General features: G+C 40.8%; 1 protein-coding gene across 4 annotated transcripts in view; it reads right to left on the bottom strand.

Moving 5' to 3' along the window:
- The window catches only part of diaph2 (diaphanous-related formin 2), a 638125-nt gene that overhangs the window by 190740 nt on the left and 427524 nt on the right, over positions 1-19861 (bottom strand). For all 4 annotated transcript variants that reach the window (XM_063060627.1, XM_063060626.1, XM_063060628.1 and 1 more), the window contains one exon: positions 13171-13295. In XM_063060627.1, the coding sequence (XP_062916697.1) occupies positions 13171-13295 (125 nt within the window). The remainder of the gene's footprint in view (positions 1-13170; positions 13296-19861) is intronic.

Raw genomic sequence — 19861 nt, forward strand, 5'->3', positions numbered from 1 at the left:
GTAAAGTTCCAACGGTAACAAGGGTAATTAATCAATTAACCTACCAACCAGCGGATTTTGTGATGGGGAAAAAAAGATGCTAGAAAACATCCAGATAGAACACGCACACATCACACAACTTTTAAAGCTATAAATAATAGATACAGGTGTAAAATGCATTGAAAGTACTTGCAATTATATTCTAATGCTTATTCTACAATATGCTCTCTTTTCTGAGGAAAATGAAACAAAAGAGTTTAACGTAACATGCAATAGTGAACAGACGGATCAAGCAATGTAGCTAAATTTCAAACTGTATAAATACATTTGACATAGTTGAAAAAAACTAAAAAAATAAAACTTTAAAAATCCATTCAAAAACAAAACCCAATATCCTTTACACTGGATTCGTGTTCACTTTGAGGAAGCCAGGTCCTGCTGTGAACTATTTTTATTTAAAAGAACTTATAATCACTTACCTGATAATTGTGTCCTTTCTACAGATAATCAAAATCGTGCACATGCTGAAAACAGATGCTACTAAATTACTCAACAGGTCAGACTGCATCTTCAGATGGAAAATTAGAGATGCCAGGTTAATGATATCTCATCAAGACTAAGAAAACCTGCTCATAAGATGATCATCTCCAAACAACAAACCCTAAATACTGTTCAGGTGAATATGCCTGCCTGTGAGTGTGATCTAATTTACAGTTAGCTGTACTTCAATTTTGACCTCACTCCCACTTAGAATTTGTGCCCTTTAGCCTCCTACACAGTTTGAATTAAATTCAGACATAATTTCAAGGAAAAACACCTCTTTTGACGAGGGATGTGATAATTTCCTCTGTTTTTAACAAAATATAACAATTTCAGATAATCAGCATTTCCACCATTCACATATCCAGCATTGCTCATCCCTGTTCTCATAAAATTAATCAGCTTTTCTCCTGATTACACATTTTCTGCACTGACATTTTGTAATATTATATCTCTAGAAAACTACACCATTTCTGTGGTCAAATTTGTCTGTCTACTTGCGTTTAATTTTGGAATTTGTCTTTAAAGAGAAAATACAACAATATTCTTATTTTACTCACCAAATGTATGCTTAATATACAAGGAAAATCCATTTATAAGTATGTAGAGTATAGTGACCACATTTACACTGCAACGGATTCTGCTGCTCTTTCTGTCAAGAATGATTTATGCTCTGAATTCTCATGAGTACAAGACTGACATAGTTCACACGTTCAGATCGTTCTCCAATCAATTCTGTAAAAATATCTCTTCTGCATTAAAAGCAAACATATCTATGACAAATGATTAAAATACAAAGTTGCGCTGTAATTATGAGAAACTGAAAACCATAGTGCTGTTGTTCTTCTCCGTACGTTGTGGTGCACCTGGCAGCAATCGTTGCTGTTTCTTTAGCATTTGCCTGTTTTTTTTTTACGAGGCCAAGTTGCTAGCTTGACACTCAACTCAGCACAGATGGAAAGTGAGTTTGAACCCAGGACCACTCATCTCAAAGTCCAGTGCAGATGCCACTACACCACCAGCCTGTTTATAAGCTATGGTGCAATAATGTATATATTGTCCTGAGGATTCACTAGGTTTTAAGTATTAGAAAACTGTGACCAAAAATTCTCAGGTCATAATCATTTAAACTGACTTTAAACACATGGTGTTTAAATTGAGTTTATGTTCCTCATTTATTCTAAATGTGTCAATATATTAAAATGCTAACTGCAAGTTCATTGAAGCTCATCATAGAGTCCACCTGCGTTAATTACAAGGTTTAAGAAAAAGGAAAGGCGGGGAGAAGAGTACTTCTCGAGGGTCAAACGTTGCTGAAGAGCAAGAGATAAGACACAAGAGATTCCTCTGATGCTGGAAATCTTGTACAAAATTCAGAAGGAACTCAGCAATTCAAGCAGCATCTATGGAGAGGAATAAACAGTTGACGTTTCAGGCTGTGGCCTTTCCCGATGATAGAAACATAGAAAACCTACAGCAGAACACAGGTCCTTCAACCCTCAAAGTTGTGCCGAACACTGTCCCTACTTTATAAATTACTAGGCTTACCCATAGCCCTCTATTTTTCTAAGCTCCATGTAGCTATCCAAAAGTCTTTTAAAAGACCCTATCGTATCTGCTTCCACCACTGTTGGCGGCAGCCCATTCCATGTACTCACCATGCTCTGTGTAAAACACTTACCCCTGACATTTCCTCTGTACCTACTCCCCAGCACCTTAAACCTGTGTCCTCTTGTGGCAACCATTTCAGCCCTGGGAAAAAGCCTCTGACTATCCACACGATCAATGCCTCTCATCATCTTATACACCTCTATCAGGTCACCTCTCATCCTCCATGGAGAAAAGGTCGCGTTCACCCAACTTGTTTTCATAAGGCATGCTCTCCAATCCAGGCAACATCCTCGTAGATCTCCTCTGCACCCTTTTCTATGGTTTCCACATCCTTCCTGTAGTGAGGCGATCAGAACTGAGCACAGTACTCCAAGTGGGGTCTGACCATGGGCCTATATAACTGCAACATCACCTCTCGGCTCCTAAATTCAATTCCACGATTGATGAAAGCCATTACACTATAACCACAGAGTCAACCTGCGCAGCTGCTTTGAGCGTACTATGGACGCAGACCCCAAGATCCCTCTGATCCTCCACACTGCCAAGAGTCTTACCATTAATACTATATTCTGACATCATATTTGACCTACCAAAATGAACCATCTCACACTTACGTGGGTTGAACTCCATCTGCCACTCCTCAGCCCAGTTTTGCATCCTATCAATGTCCCGCTGTAAACTCTGACAGCCCTCCACACTATACACAACAATTCCAACCCTTGTGTCATCAATAAACTTGCTAACCCATCCCTCCACTTCCTCATCCAGGTCATTTATAAAAATCACGAAGAGTAAGAGTCCCAGAACAGATCCCTGAGACACACCACTGGTCACTGGCCTTCATGCAGAATATGACCCGTCTACAACCACTCCTTGCCTTCGTGGGCAAGCCAGTTCTGGATCGACAAAGCAATGTCCCCTTTGATCCCATGCCTCCTTACTTTCTCAATCTTGCATGAGGTAACTTATCAAATGCCTTGCTGAAATCCATATACACTGTATCTACTGCTCTTCCTTCATCAACGTGTTTAGTCACATCCTCGAAAAATTCAATCAGGCTCGTAAGGCACGACCTGGCCTTGACAAAGCCATGCTGACTATTCCTAATCATATTATACAAATGTTCTTCAAATGTTCATAAATCCTGCCTCTCAGGATCTTCTCCATCAACTTACCAACCACTGAAGTAAGACTCACTGGTTTATAATTTCCTGGCCTATCTCTACTCCCTTTCTTGAATAAAGGAACAACATCCGCAACCCTCCAATCCTCCAGAACCTTTCCCGTCCCTACTGATGATGGAAAGATCATCGCCAGAGGCTCAGCAATCTCCTCCCTCGCCTCCCACAGTAGCCTGTGGTATATCTCATCCAGCCCCAGCGACTTATCCAACTTGATGCTTTCCAAAAGCTCCAGCACATCCTCTTTCTTAATATCTACATTTTCAAGCTTTTCAGTCTGCTGCTAGTCATCACTACAATCACCAATGTCATTTTCCATAGTGAATACTGAAGTAAAGTATTCATTAAGCACCTCTGCTAGTCCCTCCGATTCTATACACACTTTCCCACTGTCACACTTGATAGGTCCTATTCTTTCACGTCTTATCCTCTTGCTCTTCACATATTTGTAGAATGACTTGGGGTTTTCTTTAATCCTGCCCGCCAAGGCCTTCTCATGGCCCCTTCTGGCTCTCCTAATTTCCTTCTTAAGCTCCTTCCTATTAGCCTTATAATCTTCTGGATCTCTAACATTTCCTAGCTCTCTGAACCTTTTGTAAGCTTTTTTTTTTCTTCTTGACTAGATTTCTTACAGCCTTTGTACACCACGGTTCCTGTCCCCTACCATAACTTCCCTGTCTCACTGGAACCTACCTATGTAGAACTCCACACAAATATCCCCTGAACATTTGCCACATTTCTTCCGTACTTTTCTCTGAGAACATCTATTCCCAATTTCAGCTTCTAATTTCCTGCCTGATAGCCTCATAATTCCCCTAACTCCAATTAAACTCACTTCTAACTTGTTTGTTCCTATCTCTCTCCAATGCTATTGTAAAGGAGATAGAATTAAGATCACTGTCTCCACTGAGAGATCTGTCACCTGACCAGGTTCATTTCCCAATACCAAATCAAGTACAGTCTCTCCTCTTGTAGGCGTAACTACATATTGTGTCAGGAAACATTCCTGAACACACCTAACAAACTCTACCCCATCCAAACCCCTTGCTCTAGGAAGATGCCAATTGATATTTGGGAAATTAAAATCTCCCATCACGACAACTCTGTTAATTATTACACCTTTCCAGGATCTGTTTCCCTATCTGCTCCTCGATATCCGTTACTGTTGGGCGGCCTATAAAAAACACAGTAAAGTTATTTACCCCTTCCTGTTCCTAACCTCCACCCACAGAGACTCCGTAGACAATCCCTCGATGACGTCCACCTTTTTTGCAGCTGTGACACTATCTCTGATCAACAGTGCTACGCCCCCATCTCTTTTGCCTCCCTCCCTGTCCTTTCTGAAACATCTAAAACCCGGCACTGGAAGTAACCATTCCTGTCCCTGAACCATCCAAGTCTCTGTAATGGCCACCACATCATAGTTCCAAGTACGGATTAACGCTCTAAGCTCATCCGCTTTGTTCACAATACTCCTTGCGTCAAAATAGACACATCTCAAACCTTCGGTCTGAGCACGTCCCTTCTCTATCACATGCCTATCCTCCCTTTTGCACTGTCTCCAAGCGTTCTCTATTTGTGAGCCAACCACCTCTTCCTCAGTCTCTGCAGTTTGGTTCCCACCCCCCAACAATTCTACTTTAAACTCTCCCTAGCGAACTTAGCAAACCACCCCGCCAGGATATTGGTCCCCCTGGGATTCAAGTGCAACCCGTCCTTTTTGTACAGGTCACACCTGCCTCAAAAGAGGTTCCAATGATTCAGAAATCTGAATCCCTACTCCCTGCTCCAATCCCTCACCCACGCATTTATCCTCCACCTCATTCTATTCCTATACTCACTGTCACGTGGTACAGGCAGTAATCCTGAGATTACTAGCTTTGCGGTCCTGTTTCTCAATTTCCTTCCTAACTCCCTGTAATCTGTTTTCAGGACCTCTTCCCTTTTCTTACATATATCATTGGTACCAGTATGTACCACGACCTCTGGCTGTTCTCCCTCCCACTGCAGGACATCGTGGACGCGATCTGAAACATCCCGGACCCTGGCACCTGGGAGGCGAACTACCATCCAAGTTTCTTTCCTGCGTCCACAGAATTGCCTGTCTGACCCCCTAACTATAGAGTCCCCTATCACTATTGCCTTTCTCTTCCTTTCCCTACCCTTCTGGGACACAGGGCCAGACTCTGTGCCAGAGGCACGGCCACTGTTGCTTCCCCCAGGTAGGCTGTCCCCTCCAACCGTACTCAAACAGGAGTACTTATTGTCAAGGGGTAAAGCCACAGAGGTACTCTCTAGTACTTGACTCTTCCCCTTCCCTCTCTTGACTGTTAGCCACTTGTCTGTCTCTCGTGGCACCGGTGTGACCACCTGCCTATAACTCCTTTCTATCACCTCCTCGCTGTCCCTGACCAGACAAAGGTCATCGAGTTGCAACTCCAGTTCCCTAACATGGTCTCTTAGGAGCTGTAGCTTGACACACCGGGTGCAGATATGACCATCCTGGAGACTGGGAGACTCCAGGACTTCCCACATCTGACACCGAGCCCAGAAAACCAGCTTCACACATATTCTTCCTTTCCGCAATTAACACAGGTAACCTACCTCATCCTGTCACCGCCTAAGCCCATTGAGCCAAAGCCCTACCATTCTGCTGCCTGCTGTATATGGCGGTCTTCTTTTTAAACTTTTCCCGCTCTACCGGTTGATGTTACGTGCCTGTGCAGTTTTGCCTCTCTTTACCCCGAGTAGTAAAATGCCTCCTCTCCGAAAATCCTTCACCGTTCCACTCGCAGCCTTCTTGCTCCGAATCTAAAACCACTGAAGATTCCTTGCCTTTTAAAACTTTTCCTGCTCTACTGACTGACGTCACGCGCCTACGCAGTCTTGCCTCTTTTTACCCCGAGTAGTAAAATGCCTCCTCTCCGAAAATCCTTAGCTGTTCCACTCGCAGCCTTCTTGCTCCGAAGCTGACAGTGCAAGAGATCAAGATTCAATCTGGAATTTGCATGCTGTTTACTTGACCATGTGCATTTCTTACAGGTACTTCACTTTTCTCTTCATTCCGAAGACATGCAGGTTGGTAGGTTCATTGGCCACTGTGATTTGCTCCTCATGTCTAGGGGAGTGGTTGTTGTTCAGCATAGACTCAATTAGCTGAATAACCTGTTTCCATGGTGTGCTTCTCTTTGACTCCAATACCAGGATTATCAATTCAGACAGATTTATGCTCACAAGATTCTCCCAGTTTATTTTAGTTCTATTCTATTTGTTCATCCCTAAAGGCAAACATGTATCTGGTAATTGTGTTTTCACTCTTTACCTAAATTTAAATCAATTTTTCTAAGGTAAATTTTGGGGGGGGGGGCGGGGGAGACAAACAAAAAGAGTATAGTTTTTTCCCCAACAGTATTAAAGATCGTGTTCTGTTTAAGCAACATTTGCTTCAGATCATCCCGTGAACTTCAGATATATAACAAATCTCACAGGCAACATAGGTGACAACAGGTGTCAGCTTCTAGATGAGCTCAAAGCATTTGCTTTAACTGTCAAAACGTGGAGAGACCTTCATGAACTCCCACAGAGCCCGACGACCCTATGATTTCAGTCTCTGAGATTGATATGAGAGTATCCTTCGGGGGGGGGGAGCCACAAAATGCACCCAGCCCAGATGGGAAACCTGGCCAAGTACTGAAGATCTGTGCTAATCAACTAGCTGTAGTGTTGACCAATATTTTTCACCTCTCACTTTGGTAGTCTGAGGTACCCATTTGCTTCAAGCAGGCTTCAATTATACCTGTGCCCAAGAAGAACATGGTAACCTGTCTCAATGTCTATCACCCAGTAGCACTTACATTCACTCTGATAGTGTTTAGAGAGGTTGTTGATGAAACATAGCAACTCCTGTTTGAAAAGCAATTAGGATCCATTCCAATTAGCCTACCAATACAACAGGTCCACTGCAGATGCCATTTCATTGACTTTTACTCAGCCCTGGAGCAGCTGACAACAAAGATGCATACATCAGGATGTTCTTTTTCGATGACAGCTCAGTATTCAATACCATCATTTTCTCAAAAATAACCAATAAGCTTCAAGACATTGGCCCCAATAACTCCTTGTGCAAATGGATCCTCGATTTCACCACAAGCAAACCCAAGTCCATTCAAATAGGCAACAACATCTCTTCCACAATCGCCATCAATACAGATGTACCACAAGGCTGTATGCTTAGCCCCCTACTCTCCTCGCTTTACACTTATGACTGAGGCTAAGCACAGTTCCACTGCCATAGTTAAGTTTACTTTCATTGGCCAAATCAAAAAGGTGGTGGCGAATCAGTATATAGGAGGGAGATTGAAAATCTGGCTGAGTGGTGCCACAACAACCACTTCTCACTCAATGTCAGCAAGAACAAGGAGCTGACTATTGACTTCAGGAGCAGGAAACCACAGGACCTTGTGCCAGTCCTCATCAGGGAATCAGAGGTGGAGAGGTTCAGCAATTTTAAATTCCTTGATGTTATTATTTCAGAGGATCTGTCCTGGACTCAGCACGTGCGATTACGAAGAAAGCCCAACAGCGCCTCTACTTCTTTAGAATTTTGTGAAGATTCGGCATGATATCTAAAACACTGACAAACTTCTATACATGTGTTATGGAGAGTATACTGACTGGTGGCATCATGGCCTAGTATGGAAACACCAATGCCCTTAAAGGGAAAATCCTACAAAAAACTAGTGGATATGGCCCAGTCCATCACAGGTGAAGCCATCCCCATCATTGATCATATCTACTGTTGCAGGAAAGCAGCATTCATCATCAAGGACCCTCACTACCAGTTCATCCTCTCTTCTCACTGTTGCCATCAAGAAAATGGTACAAGAGCCTCAACACCCAGATCACCAGGCTCAGGAACAGTTATTATACCTCAACCGTCAGGCTCTTGAACCAGAGGGAATAACTTCACCTAATTTCACTTGTCCCATCACTGAACTGTTCCCACAACCCATGGACTCACTTTCAAGGACTTTTCATCTCATGTTCTCAATATTGTTTTTTTAATTTCTTTTTTCTTTTGTGTTTGCACAGTCTGTTGTCTTTTGCACACTGGTTGCTTGTCCACCTTGTTGGTGGCATCTTTTAATCATTGTATTGCGTTTCTTGGAATTACTAAGTATGCCTGCAAGAAAATAAACCTCAGGGTTTTATATGTTGTACTTTGATGATAAATTGACTTTGAACTTCATGTGACCACTAGAGTGGAAATTTAAAACAAAGGCACTGCATGAAAAAAATTATCTGTCATTGCAAAGATAGAAACTTTACAGTGATTGTCTTCATTGCCGGGAGCATAGAATGCAGGAGACAGGAAGTCATGACGTGGTTGCATAAACTATTGGCGAGGCTGTACATGGAGTATTTTGTGCAGCATCAGCTGTTCCATTACAGGAAGGATGTGGAGGCTCTGGATAAGATGTGGAAAAAGTTTACCAGAATACTGCCTAGAATAGAAAGCACTAGATGCAAGGAGAGTTTAAACAAACGTCGGTTGTTTTCTCTAGAGAGTCGGAGACTGAGGTGAGACCTGACTGAAGCCTTTTAAATTGGATAGATAGTCAGAATGTTTTCCCCAGTTAGAAATGCCAAATGGTTGAGATCATAGCTTTATGTTGAAAGAAGAGGGAAGTTTAAAGAGAATGTGCAAGAAAAGTTTTTTTCCTTACACAGAGGGTGGTTGGTGCCTGGAACATACTGCCAAGTGCAGTAGTGGAATCAGATATGGTAGTGGCATTTAAGAGGCTTTTGGAAAGGCACACGAATGAGTGGCATGGAGACGGCAGTCTAAAGGGCCTGTTTCTGTGCTGTATGACTCTATGATTAATGTGGTTATAGTCAAATCAACTGTGGTGTTAGTTATCAGCTAGCATTGGTCAGGATACTAGGGAGAGTTCCCTACTCTTTACAGTTAATAAAAACTATATTACATCCAATGAAAAGAGAGATAGAAACTCGGTTAAAAATCTCACTCCAAAAGCAGCAACTCTAGCAGTGTATCAGTTAATCCTTAATTACAACACACTTTTAAGTTCAATGCCTGAATAGCAACATTTAATGACTTCAGTTTTACTTTTTTTTTTGTTTTAGTAGATTCCTTTTCTTTCCGCATTTTTCTGTTTACTTTTCCAGTCTAAAGATGGAATTAAGATTGATGCCAAGGGAAGGTGGGCAAAATTGGTCTTTGCCCAAGCAAACCAAAACTTAGGCCATTAGGTCATGAAGCAGGGATCATAATCAAGTCTTAATTTATACAGTAATGAAATTTACATTTAAACATAGATTATTAATCATTGAGTTGGAGCAAATTTTGGCCTCCAACATATTTTACTAAGGCAGCATCCAATCTATCCTTGCGTTTAATAGTTTACTATAGACAGTAAGATCATGCCCTTTTTGCATTGGGATGCTCACAATGATACTGGGACTTACTCAGGGACATCATTTTTACAAGTGGGACAAGTGGCACACAGGCCCCTAAACCTCCTCCCTCACCAATATTCAGGACCCCAAACAGGCCTTCCAGGTGAAACGACACTTCTACAAGACTGGCAGAGTCATCTACTGTATCTGGTGTTCCCAGTGTGGCTTTCTCTACGTTTGTGAGACCTGACGCACATTGGGGGAATTGCTTCATCGATCACTTTTACTCCACTCCTACGAAAGGCAGTTTTATTTTGGTGGCCAGCAATTTTAATTCCATTTCCTATTCCCATTTCGACATGTTGGTCTGATGAGGTCACTCTAAGGTTGGAGGAATAACACCTGACAATAAACCCGACTCTGATATTCCATCTGTTTGCTTAGCCTCCAACATGACAACATGAGCATCAATTTCTCTAACTTTTGGTATTTCTCCGCCCTACTCCTCCTCTCATTTTCCATTCTGACTCCCCTCTTATCCCCTCTCTTCTCCTTACTTGGTTATCACTTCCCTCCAGTTCCCTTCCTCCTTCCCTTTTTCCCATGGTCACTCTCCTGTCCTAGAAGATTGCTTCTTCTTCAGCCATTTACCTCTTTCACATCACCTGCCAGCTTCTCACTTCATCGCCCTTTCCTCCCACCTTCCCCCCACACCTGGTTTTACCTATCACCTACCAGCCTGTACCACTGTCCCTCTCCCCCACTTTCTTATTGCCTTCTTTCCCCTTCCTTTCCAATACCAATAAAGGGCCTTAGCCCAAAATGTCGACTGTTTATTCTCCCCGTAAATGCTGCCTCACTTGCAAATGGCACCTATACTTAAATTAAAGATGTGAAGTCATTCTCCTTAAACACATACTCTGAGCATGTTGAATGCACCTTTTGCTACAAGACTAGGAGTGCCATCTTGCAGGACATCAAGGGTGCACATGCCTGCTCAAGTGAACAGGAAGGATTCTATGTACTCTTTTGAAGACCAGAAAGATTTTGCCTTTACTCTGACAATATTCAAACAGCAATTGTCATCAGTAAAGTAGATCATCTTGACATTACCACACATTGATATTTATGAAAATTAGCAAGACGATAGGTGGGATCCTTCTGGTGTGATTCCTGTATAACGCAAGTGGCCACACTCGAAAGTGCTTGATTAGCTCTCAGTGCCTTGGGTCAATGATGCTATATAAAGACAACTACTTTCTTTCACACCCCTAGCCTGGGGAATCAGTACATTTAAGCCTATATGTCAACAGAAATCATTTGTAACAGTTTATATCGGGAATTAAACCTGAAACTTCCTCATAAAAATTGCTGAGAAGGCACTCAATCCATAATCCAAGAAGTTACAGTGACATTGAGAAAGAGGAGGAATGTTCCTTCATCTTTTTGCTTTTAAAACAACTTGTATTTGTTGTTTTACATTACCATTTACTTCAAATTCTAATACGTCGGCATGTGTAAGACCGTTACCAGTGGTAGAGCGGGCTTGCTTATTTTTCTGTTCAATTTATATTCTGTTTCATTTCATCGACCACTTCCCTACGTTTTAACATGTAAAATCTGCTTTTCATTTTCTTCTCTGGAATGATGAAGAACTTGAAGTTAATCCTATTTTATCTACCCAAGTTTAATATTTTATAAACATAGACCTTATTTTATATGATTTGACTGTCATAGCATGGCTATGCAACTTCATAACTAAAATTGCAGTTTGTAACAATGAATGCACGAACAGTTCAGCGGTCCCCAACCACTGGGCCGCAAAGCATGTGCTACCGGGCCGCGAGGGAACGATACGCGTTAGCTGCACCTCTCCTCATTCCCTGTCACACACTGTTGAACTTGAACATAGGGTTGCCAACTGTCCCGTATTTGCCGGGACATCCCGTATATTGGGCTAAATTGGTTTGTCCTGTATTTCCCCCACTAAAGTAAAGCATTCCTATGAAAACGTTCGTGCCGAAATGGCGTGAAGCGAAGAAGCAATTACCATTAATTTATATGGGAAAAATTTTTGAGCGTTCACAGACCCAAAAAATAACCTAACAAATCATACCAAATAACACATAAAACCGAAAATAAACACTCACATATAGTAAAAGCAGGAATGATATGATAAATACACAGCCTATATAAAGTTGTAATAATGTACAGTATAGTCAGGAAGATGAAGGCAAAATCGATTTGTGGGAAAAAAAATCGGCACGTACGCGCGTGCGCACATCACGCATGCACACACGGGTGCCCACGCAAGGCTTCATGGTCATGGTAGTCTTTCCTGGGGTAAAGTGTCCCAGGATTTGATTGCTACTTTTGTCCCTTATTTGGGAGTGAGAAAGTTGGCAACCCTAACTGTAAAAGACATGCTGAGATGAGTTTAACCCTATTTGAACACCTCCCCCCACCCCTACCAACCCCTGGTCATCCGGTCCACAAGAATACTGTCAATATTAAACCGGTCAGCGGTGCAAAAAGGGTTGGGGACCCCTGAACTAACTTAAGTAATTTTAAGATGGATGAACAAATTTAAAGTATTTTGCTTTCGGTGCTTCTAAACATTAAGTCATGGGAGACCGGCATTGATGTTTCTGTAAACAGTTCTAGAAGATTTATGGTCGCCTTTTAACAGGTCTGCAAGGCTTTTAGAGTAAAAGTACCAGGACAATCCACATTATGGGATATATCTGTCAATGACCACATTTTCTATTGGCTGAATTGATCTAATGTGGAAATACATTATTACCGAAACCTTAAGCTTTTATTCCACTTTGATAGATTCTGGTAGAATAGATTTTCTGAGCCTTTATAATGACGTATCACTAAGAGAAACCTCTTTTACCCCCTGGTCGAACAATGCATCACGATTCAACAATTTATTGTTCATTGCTAACACCAGAATTGCTAGCACCTAATTCAAAGATTGGCAACAGCTCCAGAGCTAACTTCCCAGGATCACGAGCATTAGCTGGGAATGTTGGTCTCCTGGATTCCCAACATAAACAGGCCATTGTCTTAAACCTGCTGCCCTGTTGTGCCCCGGTTCACTTAGCTACTATTGCACCTTGTGTTTGCTTTTGAACCACTGGATCATAATGCACCTCAATACACTACAACAATATATTTGCTAAATACATTTAAATAGCCATCAGGAATATTCTGATTACAACTAAAGATCTTTCAAAGTTGTCAGCCCTGTAATAGCCAGATGATTTATGCAAGTTTACAGGCAGCAGCAGTAAACTCATACAGATGCTGGTGCTGTCAAATGGGCTGCAGCCTCATAGAGCTAATTTTAATAATTAAGTGACTATTCATAATCACCGGTGATTAAGAAAACATTGCATCTTATTTTTTCATGTTATGTCTGAAAAAAGGATATGGACATTTTTTCCACAAACTTATCATGCTCATCATCTGTTTTAGGAAACTTCTTGATGTCATTTTCAAGACGCTTAATTTGCCGCTCCATAGCTTCCATACTGCTCTTGAGGTTTTGGTCTGAAACTGAACACGGAAAAGATTCAAATTAAAAAAAACAATAACTCTGCAAAGAAAATCAATCATTTTTTGTAATACAGCTTAATACTGAAAGTCAGTAAAATTATTTTAAGGCTTATGTTCCTTGATAGAGAGATGTCATAATTTCAGTCACTCAGTTATGGCTCTCATTTCATTAAATTAAATCAACGTTTAATAATACTTATATTAAAATATATGTACTGAGTTATAATTAAATTCAAAAAGAATTCTTGAATATAGAAATATTCTTGAATATAGAAATCACCTGATGCCCAAATTCTGGTTTATGAATAAATGTCAACAAATCCTGACATAATTAAACTGTTTAAAAGCAAAATGAGATTTACCATGTCTAACATGTGCTTTAAAAAATATTACATCTTAATATTTACTGCTACTTAGTACCCTTTGTAACTTTAAAAAAATTATTAATAATGGTGAATGTCCATTTAAATATGTTATGCTGCAATTTATTTCCTGTGAAGTGCCCAGTGTTCTATTTCTGAACAACTTAGTCACAAATTAAAATTTCACTTCAATGAGGTCAGGTTACAAAACTGTCACAATATTATTTCTAACAATTAACAGCTCAAGATATTAATATTATGTTTATTATTATATGAAAGGGAAGACTGCAGTTTCAACAATCTCCACATCATAGTCCATGGTTCACTATGTCCAAGATCTGACTTCAGGTATCATTTCATTTGTGCAATCAGTGAAAATAACTTGTGTATATTTACAGTCAAGTCCCTTGCATACATCATACCCCAGATGATATTTACAAATCTTGAGGTGACATCACCTATTTCCAAGAAAAGAAGCCTGGCAGCTTTCAAAATAATCAAAATTAATTAATTCCGAATGAATCCATGACCTTAAAGGAAGAGAGGATGTAAACATTGTAAATATCTTTCCACCACAGATCAAGTCAGTAAGTCATGGGAAATCATCTAGTACATTAATAAATGCACAGCTAGAAACAGGCAGTAATTACACCTTCCATGTTATTTATACTGCTCACATGATTCATGCCCTCTATATAAGTGGCCAGACTAAGTTTCTTTCTCTATAGGCATGAAACAAAATAACACTGAAAACACAACATGAAAAAAATTGAACTGTATATTGCAACATCTTTGAAATGTTTCTGTGCATCATATCTAATATGTAACTGCAGAATAATGATCACAGACAGAAGTGGTTCCCAATCTGAATTGGTTGAGTGAAAGCTCATTTCTCATTACATCTATAAATGTAGAAAGCACATGACAATGAGAGAAGTTGTGAGAGTGATTTTTGCTAGAAATTTTTGTACATCAAATAAGAACAGAACAGCAGAATTTTGACAACTAGGTCTGTTAATGACAAACTTCATTGTGACTGACTAGCTGCTGTGTAGTTTAAACTTCTGAAATATTCCTCCAAATGCACAGCTTCGGGGCTAGATTTATTCAGTCTTGTACTGTGGATCAGTGGGCTTGAGGGGAGAGAGGAGAAAAGAGTACACTAATGGTGGTGTTCAGATGGTGAAATGGTGGTGAGTGAGGGTGATGTGGTACGCTTGTAATGACACGTGGTTGAAAGTGGATGCCAGGAGATGAGGATAACAGGGTCATGGATGACCAATAACTCAGAAAAGCAGCAGATTAGGGATTTGGTGACATGAAGGCAAGGAATTGTGAAATGGTGGATTCAGGTGTAATGCTATCCTTGGCTGGTGCCCTGGCTGCCAGTATACCGGGAAGCTTCTTAGCTGCAATGTAAGATGCTTGTAGGACGAGTTTCCTAGCAACATTACCAATTGCATGGGAAATGACAATGTCCATTGCAACCCTGCATCACCAGCTACAGAAGTATCCAGTCAGATTTCTAGAGTAATCAAAACAATGATGGGTTTAAAGACCAGCGAATCCTGTGTGTGTGGCAAAAAGGTGCAGGACATTGAACAGGTTCTGCGCAACTGCCCATTCTCACCTGATTTAGCTGACACGGACCTGCTCAACATCAACCAAACAACACTAGAGTGACTGGCTGTCTGGTGTGACAAGCTATGAATGAACACCATATTTTTGATTACATATCAATGAAAAGCTGTATTATGAAATTGGATTTGTAAGCTGATATCTGCAGCAAATTTTCTAAATTGCTGTTTCATCTCATCTTCAACATTAGATTAAACCTTTGACCAAAATGAACTGACTTACTACATTAAAAAAAGAGTACTGATACTGGATATAAAAAAAATAAGTAATGCTCGGAACACTCAGCAGGTCAAGCTACATCCCATCTCCGTGGATATCTTAACATCTGACATGCATGGATCCTTGGTCAAAATTAGAGGGTCACTGGTTCAGCAGATTTTGCACTGGAAATAGACCAAAGTGGAGAAGAGTACTCCAAAGAGAAAAAAAAAATTACCAGGCTAATGACTCCATTCTACATTTTGCAAATGTCACTCCACTCTTTAAGGAAGGAGGAAGGGAAAAGAAAGGGAATCATAGGGCCTTTAGCCTAACCTCAGCGGCTGGGGGAAGTTTGGGAGTCTATCAGCAAGGATGAGGTTTTGGGGTACTTGGTAAAATAAGTCAAAGTCAGCATGGTTTCTGTAAAGGGAGATCTTGCCTGACAAATCTGTTCGGGTTCTTTGAGGAAGTAACAAGTAGAGTGGACAAAGGAGAGGCAGTGGATGTCATTTACATGGACTTTCAGAAGGCATTTGATAAGGTGCTACACATGAGGCTGCTTAACAAGATAAAATCCTATGCATTACATGAAAGATACCGGCATGAATAGCAGAATGGCTGACAGGCAGGAGGCAGCAAGTGGAAATAAAAGGGGCCTTTTCTGGCTGGCTGCCAATGACTAGTGGTGTTCCTCAGGGGTCAGTATTGGGACCGTTACTTTTCACATTGCTTGTCAATGATTTAGATCGTGGAATTGATGATTCCGTGGCAAAGTTTGTAGACGATACATAGATAGGTAGTGTTGAGGAAATAATGCGATTACAGCAGGGCTTATCCAAATTGGAAGAATGGGCAAAAAAAGTGGCAGTTGGAATACAGTGTTGGAAAATGTATGATAATGGGGAGAAGGTTCAAACAGCAGAGGTACAGAAGAACTTAGGAATCCTCGTGCAAGACTCCCAGAAGGTTAATTAACAGGTTGAGTCTGTGGTAAAGAAAACAAACGCAATGTGGCACTTATTTGAAATGGAATAGAATAGCAAGGAGATAACGCTGAGCCTTTATAAGACACTAGTCAGGCCACACTTGGAGTATTGTCAACAGTTTTAGGGCCCCATATCTCAGAAAGGATGTGTTGTTATTGGAGAGAGTCCAGAGGATGTTCACGAGGACGATTCCAGGAATAAAGGGGTTAGCATATGAGGAGCATTTGGCAGCTTTGGGCGTGTACTCACTGGAATTTAGAAGAATGCGTGAGGATCTCATTGAAATCAACCAAATGTTGAAAGGACTACATAGGGTGGATGTGGAGAGGATGTTTCCTATGGTGGGGGTATCCAGAACTAGAGGGCCCAGCCTCAAAACTAAGGGGCGACTTTTTAGAACAGAGGTAAGGAGGAATTTTTTTTTTAGCCAGAAAGTAGTGAATCTGTGGAATGCTCTACCACAGATTGTGGTGGAGGCCAAGTCCATGGGTATATTTATGGCAGAAGTTGATATTTTCCTAATTGGTCAGGGCATCAAAGGATATGGCAAGAAGGCAGATGTATGAGGTTGAGTGGGATCTGGGATCAGCCACGATGGAATTGCGGAGCAGACTCGTTGGGCTGAATGGCCTACTTCTGCTCCTATGTATTATGGTCTAATGACAGAGTGATAAATAAATAAAATTAGCTAAAAGGGCTAATGAGAGAAAGCAAAGACAACAAACTCCAATAGATCAGCAGCGAGGGAGGTAAAATTCACAAGTTTAGTGCTACTACATGTACTCTCTTTCACAATTCACAGTATTGCTGGCACTCCATTAGAAATAAAGATCTACAGTCAAAGCTTCATCTTGTTGAGGTCAATTATTAAAGCTCTAAGGCTGCAAAGAGGGTTTCAAAAGCAAGCCAGTACTTTTCAAAGCTAGGCAGCCTTTCTCAAAACCCAGATTGGTAGTAAATGCAGTATGCATGTTCATGCCTGTTTTGTCACACGTGGATTAAGACCCAAATGGATGACGTAACATGGCCGGCATCTGGATCAATAATTTCAATCACAATGAGAGATACCCTGGGTAAATTTTACCCCATGTTTAATTCTAGTCACCATATCGCACTGTTTTATTCAAAACACCACATTTTACTGCATCTGTAGTGAAGGCAGACCCAAAGATGATTCAAAAGGCAGAGATTTAAGTATTTAAAAAAAAGATTTGCACGGCCAGGAGGAAGTTAACTGATCCGCTATTTCAATGAGCAGCATGATTTGGCTTGGTTTATTGTTGTCTTGCGTACTGAGATATAATGAGTAACTTGCATTTATGTACCATCCAGGCAGATCATGCCAAATATCAGTGTGTCGAAGTAGTAAAAGGAAATAATGCAGAATATAATGTAGCAGTGACAGAAGAAATGCAGGGCATGTAAACAAATATAGTGCAGAGACCACAGCGAAGTAGATTGGGGGGATTAAGCGTTCATCTTTAGCATATGAGAGGTTTGCTCAAGCATCTGATAACTGTGAGATAGAAGATATCCTTGAGTCTGGTGTTATGTGCTTTCAAGCTTTTGTACTTCTGTCCGATGGGCTCTCCCGAGTCCGCGGGAAGTGTAGTGTCAACTGAACAGGGGTCAGTTTGTGTAATGGACTGGATGCATTCAGAACTCTGCAATTTCGTGTGGTATTGGACAGATCAGTTGTCATACCAAGCATTGACAAATCCAGATAGAATACCTCCTGAGGTGCATCCATAAAAACTGGCAAAAGTCATCAAAGACCTGTTTAATTTCCTTAGCCTCCTCATGAAAGAGAGGCACTGGTGTGCTTTCTTGGTCATAGTGTCCACGTGGCTGGACAAGAATAAATTATTTGTGATTTTTGCACTGAGCAGCTTAAAGCTCTGAACTATTTGTATCTCAGCAACACTAATAGAGATAAGGGTGTGCAATGCACTCCACTTCTTGACGTCAATAAAGAGTGCCTTTTGTTTTGATGACTGAGGGAAAGGTCATGGTCTTGTCACCATGCTACTAGACACTCTATTTAAGTGAACCAGATGATAACTAATTTTTAGTTATACAGCTTAACCTGAGATTCTGTGAATTTCTAATAATAAACATTTTTTAAGTCTTCTTGAAATATAGAGTCATGAAATTTTGGCTTGGTATTCAATCTCATGTGCATGTTAAATCTTTAATATTCTACACAATATTTTAACAAACAGCTGGAAAGTTGTTTTTTTCTATTCTGGATTTATATAGCTGAGATGCTAACGTGGTTGGCTGCTCAACCAGTTTAACAGTGTGATGCTGCTGCTTGCCTGGATCCCACAATTTAAGCACTTGACAAACATTGCAACAAAAAGAGGGAAAACTCTACTCCACTGAGATCATCAGAACTTCATGGTCACATTCAGTCAACATCAAAGGCAAGCACTGTTGTTTCACTGCCTGACAACTAGGATGTCACTGCTCACAGTGAATGTCTATGACTGAATTTTAAGCCAGTTGTCAGGTGATGCAGGGTGCTACAGATGAAAGATACTCCAACATGGAACAAGGCCTGATCAAGTCCTTCAGAACTCTGCAGGAGTCTTGTCTCACATTGGCTACTCAGCATAATTTGTCATCAACACATTCTTACATATCAGAAGACCTTTCCTTATGTTGTCCTGATTTCAGTAAAATTTTATTCAATAGAGGATGGGCATCAAGGCTGGGAATTTAAATGGTACTCCAATTATTTTGTTAAAAAAGTTACACTGGAGGAAGGGTCTTGAACTTCTTGGATTAAGAATGTGTCCCAAACAACATCCAGTGACTTTTGGTGCTACTATATAAGCATGGGTGGGAGATGAGGAAGAAATGAGGTCTGATTGTGGTTGATCAGCCTGTGGCACCACCATCAACAATAAATAAGATGGTGTGAAATTATATTCCCCCTGGCCTGAAATGCTTTTACTTTTGAAACTGACAAAACCAAGATTCTTGAAATAACATCATTTAACCAACACATCTGAAGACAAACTGAATAAAGTAGTGCATTATTGCAAGGAGTCAATATCTTAAAGAGGTAAAAGTTGAAAATCATTGTCTCAAAGTGAAAGGTAAATCTGCACAGAAACAAAATACCTCTTGTTGCTTTTAGATGTGAGATTTACATGCTGAATGATTCATCCTGGGTTAAATGTATCTTTTTGGAAGTTGGCATTTCACATACTTCCACCTCCTCTTTCTCTCAAAATATAATCTTGGTGGTAGAGGCAAAACAAAATGCTCATACACATCATGGAAAGAGGGCATCAACCTTAATATACATCAACTTCAATGCCTGTGCAATGTGCCACCTTGGGGCTTGGTCTGGGATTTCCTTGTTCTGAAA

The sequence above is a fragment of the Mobula hypostoma genome, chromosome 10, assembly GCF_963921235.1.
Source record: "Mobula hypostoma chromosome 10, sMobHyp1.1, whole genome shotgun sequence".
NCBI lineage: Eukaryota > Metazoa > Chordata > Chondrichthyes > Myliobatiformes > Myliobatidae > Mobula > Mobula hypostoma.